Raw genomic sequence first — 12819 nt, 5'->3', positions numbered from 1 at the left:
ACAAAAGATATTCACTTTGATATTCCTATATTAATACATACTATAAAATTTGTACCTAATTAACGCCCTCGTGGGTAAACAGTGATGTTTACAAAAAAATGTTTCAAACAAAAGTTGTTTATTTTTTTGTAAGGAACATTTTTTACATTTAAACTTTTATTCTATCTCTAACGGTTTACAAGATGGGTACTACGGACCCATGACCCAATTGACCCATGTTGCTCATTTACGAACTTGACCTCACTTTTTACGTCCTAAGCACGCTGTAAAAATTTCAGCTTGATATCTCTTTTCGTTTTTGAGTAATCGTGACCACAGACGGACGGACGGACGGACGGCCGGACGGACGGACAACCGGAAATGGATTAATTAGGTGATTTTATGAACACCTATATCAATTTTTTTTTGTAGCATCAATATTTTTAGGCGTTACAAACTTGGGACTAAACTTATAATACTATGTATATTTCATATATACATGGTATAATATATGCTTTTAACTTCTTACAATATACAGTAAAAGAAAAGATGTTATAAAAATCGACTTATAAAGAAAAATGAATGAAACCGCTCGCATTTTGCTAAAACTTTAGAGTATGTGTTTCTTAGGTGTCAAATATCAATGGTAAAGCATGAGTTAGTGGTGCAAATGTTTCTATTTGTTAATAAACAATAAATTTTTAATTCAATGAAACGATCAATGTTAAAGTTCACATAAAAAATTAGTAAATAGACAACTTGTATGACGTAAATGTTAAGTGTTTGTCAAATAATCGAAGACTATTATACATGTATAACGTACACGTAATTCAAGTTGCCTGCCTCTTTATTAACAAATGGATACATTTGCACCACTAAGTCGCTTACTAATAATATTTGACACCTAAAAAGCACATTCCATGAGGTTTTAGCAAAATGCGAGTGGCTTCTTTCATTTTCCTGTACAGGGAAGTTATTTTAATAGATCCGGAAATATAAATTGAAGTCTCCAGTCTGCATATTTAACCTTTTATGTGTTAACACTTTTTTTGCGGTGGTGTCTGTATATGTTTACGATCCATGCGAGTGCAGACTTTTTACTACAGAATATCTCTTTAACGAAAAATAAATTCGATATCGAATAAATATTTTAAGAATTGTAGATTTCGTGGAATAATAAAATTTGTAATTTTTCTGCTCATTATAAAAAAATGTTATCATTAGTTAATAATAATAATTTTGGAGTTAAAGAAAGCTGTTATGACTAATTTTCAATTGTGTACATGTATATTGAATAGAAAAACAAAAGAAGATAAAGCAAAAAGAATGGTGGAAAAATATTAAAATCGAAAAAATCTCCCCCCTCCCTGTCGTACCTATAGCTAAGGCTTTGGCAGCAATTATATAGTTTTGTAACGAAGTGCCTTAACGCAGCTTGCCATGGTGAGCAAACTGGCAGAATTCATCACGTAACAGTGTGAGATATGTTTTTATGTACGTGTGTGTGTGCATAGCAACCACGATATGTTCACCTACTTTATATTATTTTTATTTATTATAGTACACGAATTTTGCATTTCTTGAACTGTTTACATCCTATAGTATATGGTTATTTTTATTATTTATATTTCTATTTTTATCTGATATAAAATTCTCTATATTTTTTGCCGATTTTTCTACTAAAATATCGAATTATTTCTAGATATTTACCACTCAGAGTATAACAAATTGAATTTCAAATTCAGTATCTACACATGATTAACTGTGTCGAAAGTACGTGCCTAAAGCTTTTAACAGTGAGTAAGCGTTCAAGAATTAGTATAGACATCTATGGCTTGCACATGTTGAAAAGTACATGTTTGCCAACTGTAAAAAAGATATTAAGTATAAAGCATTTACAAGTGGTGGTTTGTAGATTAGAACATAAACAACCTTGTTTTTTTAATAAAAGTTCAAAAAATGCATTATTTAAAAAAAGTGTAAAATTTCCAAAATATTATTGAATATGTTAAACAGGGTTTAAGTCATTTTACATAATTTAAACAACATTAAAAAAAAAAAAAAAAAACAAAGGCAAAATGTCAGATCAAAAAACTGATGATGACTTCGATATTGACAAATATTTTGACGAATCTGAACCCGAGGAACATTGGGAACTAAGAAGAAAGTTTTTATTAGCGAATAAAGGCAAATATCCAGAACCTTATTTGATAGCATTATCAAGAGTATTTACTAATGTAGAATTTATGGGATGCAGGTAAGAATTAATAATTACTAGCACTTATATTTTATTACTACAGATTCTGTTATTTTTAAAGTTACAACAAAGAAGTAATGCAGAAAGTTGCACTAATGTCAGAGGGTATTGTAGAATCGTATAGACAAAACAAGAAATTAAAATTACAACGTACTTTTGTGAAAGCATCAGATGCAGCTGAAAGTCGTTATACAGGTAATATCAATTCAATTTTCAAAAATAAAATTTTCTAACAATTTAAACTTTTTAGGAAATAAACAACCACATTCAACTATTGGAACCAAAGAAGGGACATCAAACAGTACAGACAAGAATTATTCAACTGCATCCGAGTCATCATCAACAGAATCACAAAACTATGATAAATTGCTTGAAAAAGTTCGAAGTCAACCTGGTTTCGTAAGTTAATTACATTTCCATTTAAGTACAAAATAATGGATTCCATTTTGATTTTAAATTTTAACGATCGTATTATTAAATTAATTGGATTATATATTCATATTCATGTATATAAAGATTTAATAAACGTTTTAAATTAGTTTTGACCATTAGTTATTTTGTCCAAAGTGTAAAACTTCTTAATTTTTCTTTCAAAAATATTTATTTTATTGTTTTATTTTTATTTTTTTGAATAAACGTAGAGTGTGTAAAATTTGATTAGTAGGTTGTTGTGTCTATTTCCGTCCAATTAGTGAAGTGCCAGTTTTGCCCTTATCAATGAATGAATACAAAATAATCCACTTATTGCGTATGAACTCTGTTTTTTGTTTATATAAAATAATTTTTTCATTACATTTTTTATAAAACTATATATTTAAAATCAAAATTTTGGTTTCGTTAGCTTTCAGACGCAAAACTTAATTTTCGTTCATAATAAATATTTTTGTTAATAGGGAATATTCATGTATTTTTTTAATATTTTTAATTATTTGTTTACACCGTTATAACAAAGTAAAAAATATAAATACTGCTTAAAAATGCTGTATTTAAGTGTAAAAAAAATATTTAAAATACATTATACTTTTGAGATATTTAAACGCAGTTTTTTGACGCTCTCTGTTGATGACGTATAAGTACGTGATCTGTCAATTGGTGACAGTTCCATGTAATATTTACACTTAAAAAAAATGAATTTACAACACAGTATTAACACTCGTTATTATTAAGTTTTCTAATAAAAAGCCGTAGAATAGTATAATTTAATGAAATACTATATAAAATGTAAGTAATTAATACCATACAGTATGTCAACAAATTTGACAAGCACGTACTTTGATGTCACGTCCGTATAAAAATTTGAATTTCCGTTTTAGAAATTTTTTAATGCCCTCACTGAATTTGTACTTTTATTAATTATTTTTCAGTAATTAAAAAGATATTAATTACTAAAATAATGGTTTAATTAAAATGTCCATTAATTTTAATTAAACCATTAATTAAAACTTTAATGGAAGAAAATTATTAAAGTTACGGAAGAAAAATATTTGAACCAAATTTAAATTTCATGAATATTCCCTATTAATTTGGCTACGATAAAACTTATTTACATAGATATAAATTCAATAGTATGCTCTCTACTATAATCGGATATTATCTATCTGTACCGTGTTCAACTCAGATGTTTGTGTACCAATTGCCGTACTAGGTATATGCAGGATTACGAGTTCGAATCCCGTAGTTATAACAAAAAGTTAATAATTGCCACACGCTGTTGTGGTGCTTGGTATACACATGAAGGGGGTGTAGCCAGTCTGTCAAAATGAATGAAATGTGGCCAAAGCTCTTACTACAAAAAAGTTGGCTGGAATTATGATATTGAAAAATGAGACATAAAATGAACTCTGCATTAGACCTTGAAGGGAATTTTCAGAGTGAATTCAAGGTTAATTTCTTCTTTTTTTTTTTTTAAATTCAGGTAACAATTTTTCTTGAAATAATCAGCCAATTAACTTCATGAGACCAATTCGACCGCCAACTTTTTTGGTAAATGAAAGCTCCGGAATGGGAACTTTAAAATTTCGATAAATGAGATGTCACGATATTCATTAAGTTACGATAAATTTTTTGTACTTGCTATCAAAAGAAGGCAATGAAGAAGTCTGTCATCAGTTAGATAATACCCCTCAAAGTTTATCTTTTAAATTCTATTAATTTAATAAAAATATTGGTATAAGATTCTATTCATCGTAAGTTGCCTTTCGTGAGCTTGATATCTATGTTAAGCTATGTGTCCACCGATTGAGTTACAAAGAGGGCAAAATAAATTTTTTTTTCACTACATATGTCATTGTTCAAGGCTCTACACACAAAATTAGAGCAATCAATGAATTATATTATATGTATATACAAAAAAAAAACAAAATCATTTTTGAATGGTTGGTAAAGAAAATTTGGAACCGGTGGACGAAAAATGTTTCGATTACTGGAAATTTTCGATTATCGAGACTACTATTTTTGATTTTTTAGACAATTAGCTACGACCGCCTTTAAAGTTTGAGCTTATTTGACTTTTCCAAAAATCGAAATTGCTCTGCACATTTTCAATGGATGAATAATAATTATTATTGGCTAGGTGTATGAAAAGTGTCGCACATCAATGGAGACAGAAATAGGGGTTTTGCTATTACAGTTGATGATATACAGATCCGTTCAATCGATAAGTAGAAAAACTTGATTAGCTGAGATTCAAAAAACATTTTCAAGTAAAAATTTTTGAAATCAAAGGGGACATTTTTTGGTCTCCTTGAATTTACCCTTGACCTTTAGGGTAATCAAAAGTTACCTAGGATTCATTATCTTTCAGTGATAGAAGAAAGCAACAACTTTTTTTTCCGTATTCTAAAATAAAAGAACTTTTGTTAAACTTTCTTGAACTTAAAGTTAAATGTGTTTTGAAAGTGGCTACTGTATTGAGATCAATAAATTCATCAACCTACAATATATGTTTTCTTAATACGTATTATAATGTTTTTCATTTTTACACTTTTTGCTACAACAAGTTCTTACATCCTGCCCGTATGGTCTATACTATTTATCTTTACATACGGTCAAAAGTACGTATCCCCGGCATTAATTTTAAGGCAGAAATTAGATCTACTTTCTTGACTCTGTTTCGAAGCTGAATCATGCCGCACAATACACAAACGCATCCAATGCAGAAAGTAATTCACAAAATATTAGGCTTCCTTTACATTAATGTCGGAAAAACGTACTTTCGATCTAGGTGAAAACGATTTTACTATTTTACTCCCATACCTCCATGAAATTTGAAATCAATGTTTTTTTTTTTTTTTTAATTTTAGCGAGGCCAACTTGTAATACAGACAAATTTAGTCGATTTAAATCCATGGGCAATTATTCACAGATGTATAGTAGGACAAATTAAAGGCATTACACCTTGGATTGAAAAATTATCTGAACCAACTGTGAATGGTAAACAGTAAGTTTTTATAGTCATTTTTAATATCAAAATATAAGAAATAGATAATAGTAAAAAAACTCTTCCTTATTTGTTAATTATGTTAGTAAAAATATCGTACCTCTATTATTAATTTAGTGATTGGATTTGTGCTTATTAATTTAATGATTAGATTTTAAAACAAATCTGGATTCTGCAATTTATTGCCGATGTTAAGATTTAATGATAAAAGGGTTTTCATATTTAAAATATAGGGTGGAACATTTTAATCTATTATGGGTAATAGCTCGTTAATTATGTTAGTAAAAATATCGTACCTCTATTATTAATTTAGTGATTGGATTTGTGCTTATTAATTTAATGATTAGATTTTAAAACAAATCTGGATTCTGCAATTTATTGCCGATGTTAAGATTTAATGATAAAAGGGTTTTCATATTTAAAATATAGGGTGGAACATTTTAATCTATTATGGGTTATAGCTCGTTTTGTAGTTAACCAATCAAAAAATAAATGTAAACTGAAGTTACAGAGTTTGATGGGGGCAATATGTTCTGACATCAGATTGGATCTAGCTCTCCGGGTTGCTTTAATAGTCAATTTAAAACCGAAAATGTAATAGGTAGAATAACATTTTAAATAAGAAAGTTTATTCTCATAAAAAACTAACATTTTTTATTTAAAATATTTTTTCGAAAAAGGTTAGCTTTCGAAGCAAATGCGATTTGCGACGAAAATATGTCATCATTGCATTTAATTGAAAAAACACTACAGAAAAATGCTTTAGCATTCATCACTTTGACCTACAGTTTAAGTATCAAGGTAATTTGACCTTGATCTTCAAATAATCTTGAAAATGAATTCGAATGACTTTTATTGTCCTAGATAACTTTTGTCTAAAACATTTTTCTAAAGCTAGCGTACTTTTTTCCATTAAATGCAACAATGAGTTAGTTTTTTTATGATGATCCACTTTCTAATTTAAAGTGTTATTCTATCTCTTAACTTTTAGGATCTAAATTGACTATTAAAGGAAAACCCGGAAAACTAGGTTTAACCTGATGTCAGAACATGATGCCGCCCATCAAAATCTGCAACTTTTAAGTTATTTTTTAATTGTTACTCTCTATTAAAATTTCCCCGGACTTAGAATTAATGAAAATTTATTATATTTTTTCTACCATATTACTTACTTTTTGTATGCCAGAAGTATAAATCGTCTCTTAGAGGAATAGGTAGTTAATATATTGTGTAAGATAATATATTTGTCTTTTACAGAAAATTTAAGCTCTATATTGGCCAAGAAGAAATATGTACCGAATATGCCATTAACGAAAAAGATGCAAAACTGGTACTTGGCAAAATAGCTTTAGAAAAATTACAAACGACATGTTTTACACTTGAGGTACTTTTTATTTTTGTGTATATTATTTATAGTCATGTGTGGGTCTTTCAGGGGAAAGATTATTTTTTACTTATTGTTGTTGCAAAAAAGTTTCTATTTTAAAAACTATTTTTTTTAAATCTTTTCAACTTTTAGCGAGGCAAAGAGAAACAGTAATTTATTTTTATAACGTATCAACCATATTTCTATTAATTTTTTGTCATAATTTTATATTGCGATTGAATTTACACTTTCCTTGAGATATTTAGCTCTATCCCATCGGGAAGTACCTTTAAATACAAGATTTTTACCGAATAAAAAGACAGACAAGCAGGCACATAATAATAAATAACCGAATAATATAAAACTTAGGAAATAAGTAATTATTAAAGATTGCCACCGAATGTGATGTGGTATAACGGTTACAACCTTTAATAATTTTAAAGGTGGCCAGGGACGTCGGCAGCCATAGGCCAGAGGGGGCCAACCTGAAATACAGAATATGAATTATAAGAAAAAAAAATTTTAAAGAGCCATCTTGCTAAAATTTCTAAAAAGGGCAACCAGAATTTTTGCGTTTTCTGACGCATGTGACTATGACAGATTTAGATAGGGTACACGTTGCTAAACCCATCAGCACGCGTATCAACCGTTCGCATCTTTAGTCGCATGATGAGAGATGAGCAAATCTCTCGCGTTCTGTAAATCAAAACAAAAAAAATTTATATTTATTATTATTGTTTATTATAAATTTATTTATATTTATTATTATTGTTCTATGTACTATGTACTCAGTGTCACAAAAAAATGAACGGATTACATATAGTATTATTCTTGAGAATAACGATTACAATTATTATTATTATTATCTATTTATATAAATAGCCATTATTATAAAGTCCATACTGTACTTAAACCATTTAGGATAAATATTTCAAAGTTATATACAATCCAAATCCTATTGTCATATAATTTAAATTTTTCTTTTGCAGAGAAAACAAGCTCTTACAGAAAGTGGCGAAACAGTTGAAAAGGAAGAAATAAATGCTGAAGGAACAAGTGAAAGTTTATTAAAAAGTGATAATGTTGGACTGAAATTAATGAAAATGATGGGATGGGGTGGTAAAGGCCTGGGCAAAAATGAACATGGCCGAGAGGATAATGTAGAGTACGTATATAAACCTACTAATTGTTTATATTAGAACAATTTAATAAAATATAAAAATCATCGTTAGTTTTATATTACTAATAATTAGGGTACCAAAAAAATAACGAATTCTTCTATGTATACCTTAAAGTTTGATCAGAAAAAAATTTCAGATTCGATTTTTGGCATATTAATGCTCGGAAGATCTCTATAGAAGTTTTATCTATAACAAAACTATTTTTATTTTTATACAGTTTTAAAATAACTTTCGAAAGGATAACAAAAACGCTCGAAGGAAAAATTTTCGTAAAACATCATGTGACGTATAGTGTAGAATTGTATAAAAAAGTCAACGGAAGTTAATACTTTAAAAATTTAAGGTTTATCAATTAGTTAAAATTAACAGCGGTTTTCTCTTTGGATTTTTGAATAAAAACTATTATCAGTTCTTTTATTTTGTTCCAATGTGTTAACGTACGTAATACTGAAAAGAAAATTGATGAGTACGAATTTTTAAAATTATATGCAACAAAATGATAAATTAGATAAAATGAAATAAATGGAGTTACACTAACGTTGTGACTATAGATGGACATTATTCTTATTCAGGGACAAACACGATTGTATAAAAAATTCGATCCGATATTTTTTCCCTGACTAATGTGCACCATTCACTATTCAAACATTCAAAGTTAAATTTTTTGCCTAAATAAGAATACAGAAATAATAAGTTCATTCTAATTAATATTAATACATATTTAATATTGTAAATGACGAAATATGAATTCTAACTAGTAAGAGATACAAGAGAACATTAAGTTAGAAAGTTTTATATTAAAAAGTAACATTTTTTGTTCGAAACGTTTTTTACGTATGTCTTCTGAGGAATCTAGATTCTTTTTGAAAAAATATTCTGATAAATTAATAAGGAACAACTTTTTTTAATTTAAACAGTTCTTCTACCTGTTAGCAGTTATGAACCAGTATGAGATTTCATTGAATCTGAAATCTCAGATCAAATTGAATGGCGATGTAAGATGTGTACCTATGAACTTCGTTATTTGTTTGAAGTATTTTTCTCAAATACAATTTATTTTTCGAGCTTCAAGCATATTTTAAAGAAACACTATAGGTATATATAATTTAAAAATTAACTTTCTAGGGTTAGTGATTGTGTAACTAGAAGAGGCTTAGGATTTTCTTCAGATAATCCTCAAGATAATAAGAAGGTTAGAGCCAAACTTGAAAATATTCTTAGAGAATATATTGCTTCTGGTAATACAAAAAATTTAGTATTTTCCTCTGATTTTACAAATGAAGAAAGAAAATTTATACACCAGTTAGTATACCATTTATTATTTAATTGAGGTTGTGCGGCTACAATGTTATTGCTACAGTCATCATAGTTCATAAAGTAAGGATAGCCAAAGTTATTCAACAACTTTTGAGATAATATAATCAAATACTTATTTTTTTGTTTCTTATATCACTTTCTCAAATCAAATTAGGTAAAATTTATTGAAGTTTTGGAAGCAACAATGCCACCTATGCAAAGTTTTAGCTTTTTATCATAGAATAATAATTTTCATATGCGCAGAATAAAAAAGGTAATTTCGAAAAAATCAACGATTTTCCACAATTTTTTGGTATTTACTCGACTATTCATTTTAAAGAAAAAATAGTAAGTTCAAAACTTTTCCGAATATGCGAAATATTGTGAGCAATCACAATATATAGATCAATAGTTAATTTTATGATTAACAACTTATATCTGAACTATTTTTCCCTAAAATGCCCAGTTTTTTAGGAAAATTAAAAAAATCTCCAAAAACATAGAATATAGGTTTGTCATAAAATATGAAAGATAATAAAAAGTTTACATATACAAATCAGTTGGAAATTTTACGCCTGGCAACTTTGAATCGACCTACTTTTCTCCTAAAATTTATAGTTTTACAGTAAATTGTAAAAAATTGTGGAAAATCTTTAATTTTTCGAAATAACCATTTTTTTTCTGCGCATATGAAATTTTGTATTCTACAGATAAAAAACGGAAACTTGACAAAGGTGGCATTGCTCTCTCCAATACTTCAACCATATAAAATTTCATCTAGTTTGATGGTAGTAACTGTAATGGCTGTACAATCATGTTAATAGTTTATTCAATAATATATATATTAAGGGCGTAAAACTCAACGATCGTAAGGGCGTAAAACTAAAGTGGAGAGAGTAGTAGAAAAAAGACGCTTATCTGGGCGAGTCGGTCGTTGCGTACTTTGTACTGCTCATAATGCTGTCTTTTGTTTTCAATCAATTGAACAATTTCAATTATTTTCAATCACTCAGACATCCTGATGCCTAGTTCAAAGTAGGAGATTTCGTATCCTTAATATATATATTCTTGAGTTTATTATTGTAAAATATTTTGGAATAATTCTGATTTTTTAAATTTTATATTTTAGGAAAGCCAGACGTTATAATTTAAAAACACGTAGTTATGGAAAGAGAGGAAAAGATGATCGGCGTCTAGTATTATCGAGAAATTTTACGAATTGGGAAATAGTTGAGCGGCTATTAAAATGTGGATTATCTGATGAATTACATACTTTAAAATTACCATCTAGTTTTTTGTAAATTAATTCTTTTTTATAATTATTTTAAAAATAAAAATAATTTTTAAGCATAATAAACGTTTTTATTAATAAATTACAAAGTGAATTTATCATAATGTATTGTATTATATGAAGTTATCAGATCTATTATGTATTATTCGACTATTTTAATAGTAAGTGATGACCCGGAATCGCAATCGCGCTTTCAACTGTTTAGTCCATTGAAAAGTTACATTTAATTAGAGTTCGTATTTTTAATTTTAAGCTGTCAAGAGAGGGTTAGTGTAAAGTTAAATCCATGTTTGTGGGGCCGTAACCCTTCTCTCATGGCCATCTTGTAAAAAGGGGTTCCTATAGTTTTTACGGTGTACCTTGTAAAGAAATTTAGTCTTAAAACTAAAAATGGCAGTTATTAAAGAAAACATAAAAATTTGGGAACAAATTTTGTCTTGGCCGTTATAACTTTGTATACCCTGTATATATAAAATATATATCAGAGTATACTAATTTTAATCCCAGGTTTGTAACTCACAGAAATATTGGTGATACGAACAAAATTTTCGTATAGGTGTTCATAAAATCTTCTAATTTGCCCATTTCTGTTTGTCCGTCCATAAATGCTGTAACTCAAAAACGAAAAGAGATACCAGCATAAATTTTTATAGCGTACTAAGGACGTAAAAAGTAAGTTTGAATTCTTAAATGAGCAACATAGGTCAATTGGATTTTGGATCCGAAGGAGCCTTCTTGTAAACCATTAGAGAACAGAAGTTTAAATGAAAAAAAAAATGTTGTATAAAAAAATAAAAAAGTTTTGCCTGAAAAAATTGTTTTATGAAAGTTGGAAAGAAATTAAAAACTAAATTATTTCACAAATATATTTAATCAGATCTACACAGAATAGTTTAATAACAGCTTACAACGCCTTACGAAATTTTGTTATCATTAATACTTAACTGGTGAAATAAAATAATTTACACAAAAAATAAAAATAAAACAACACACATCAAATAAGAACTATAATTTATTACAATATATTTGAAGTTTTGAGATTCGTTAATTTACTTTTAATAAGGCCAATTAAGAGAGGCAACCGTTTTTTAGACTTACTTTACTTTTTGTATTTTTACTTACTGTGGCAGTGTACTTAAAATTTAATTCATTTCTTTTTTTAAATAAATTGTAATAAAATCGTTTTTATAAAACTACAAATATGTATTTATATTTTAAATTTGAAATTTTTTGAAACTATCCAAACCAAATTATATTCGAACGACATTAAAATTTTATTTCACAAATCATTTTAATTTAAAAAATACAAATAAAATAAAATCTCGTCATATCTATAAAACTAGAAATTAAAATCTATGAAGCCTTAATTCTTTGGAATTTAACACAAAACTTAGAGCTAATTTTATAGACTATGTGTGTTTATTAAGCGGCTAAATTAAAAACGATATTGTGAATTAATTAAAAATAATATATTATGAATGCGGGACTCTATTCTCTGATTACAGATGTACTGTCTGACAAGTGCATTTAATGCATTTGGTAAAAAATAGTTGATTAGATATGTTTACTTCTTTGTAACGGTAATAAAAATTACTCGGGTTCAAATGGTTCGTACTAATGTTTATAAAATAATATAATTTCCGCATTTAGATCCGCCTGAAAACAATATAACTTAAATACTAAAACCGATAACGGACTAACATATAACGAATTAATATAATAATACTCCATCATCATTTCACATTTGGAATTAATAAATAATTCGAAAGATCAACGAAATAAATTTTAATGGATAAAATGTCTTTCTTTATACACCTTGTTTTTTTTTCTTAGACTAATTGTATTACATTATCATTAGAAACAATATCTGATGATAGGTTTATGAAACGTTTGTAAGACTCATTATTTTTTGGCTGTTCTGCACCATATTAAAGTTATAAGACTGGTTATTAAATTTCAACAAACAGTGACGTCTTCTATATTCAATTTCACCATTGAACAAACATTTCC

At 27.7% G+C, this 12819-nt stretch overlaps 1 protein-coding gene across 1 annotated transcript; it reads left to right on the top strand.

The window, feature by feature from the left end:
• Positions 1 to 1876: 1876 nt before the first annotated feature.
• LOC123291961 lies at positions 1877 to 12705 on the top strand. Its single transcript, XM_044872445.1, has 9 exons — positions 1877 to 2236; positions 2298 to 2431; positions 2487 to 2635; positions 5539 to 5675; positions 6933 to 7059; positions 8031 to 8206; positions 9348 to 9524; positions 10648 to 10808; positions 12668 to 12705. Exons 1-9 carry the CDS (start codon positions 2058 to 2060, stop codon positions 12703 to 12705), a joined length of 1278 nt encoding a protein of 425 aa, XP_044728380.1. The 5' UTR covers positions 1877 to 2057.
• The last annotated feature ends 114 nt before the right edge of the window (positions 12706 to 12819 follow it).

This window comes from Chrysoperla carnea, chromosome 1 (assembly GCF_905475395.1).
Source record: "Chrysoperla carnea chromosome 1, inChrCarn1.1, whole genome shotgun sequence".
Classification (NCBI taxonomy): Eukaryota; Metazoa; Arthropoda; class Insecta; order Neuroptera; family Chrysopidae; genus Chrysoperla; species Chrysoperla carnea.
This window is presented reverse-complemented; position numbering and strand designations above follow the sequence as displayed.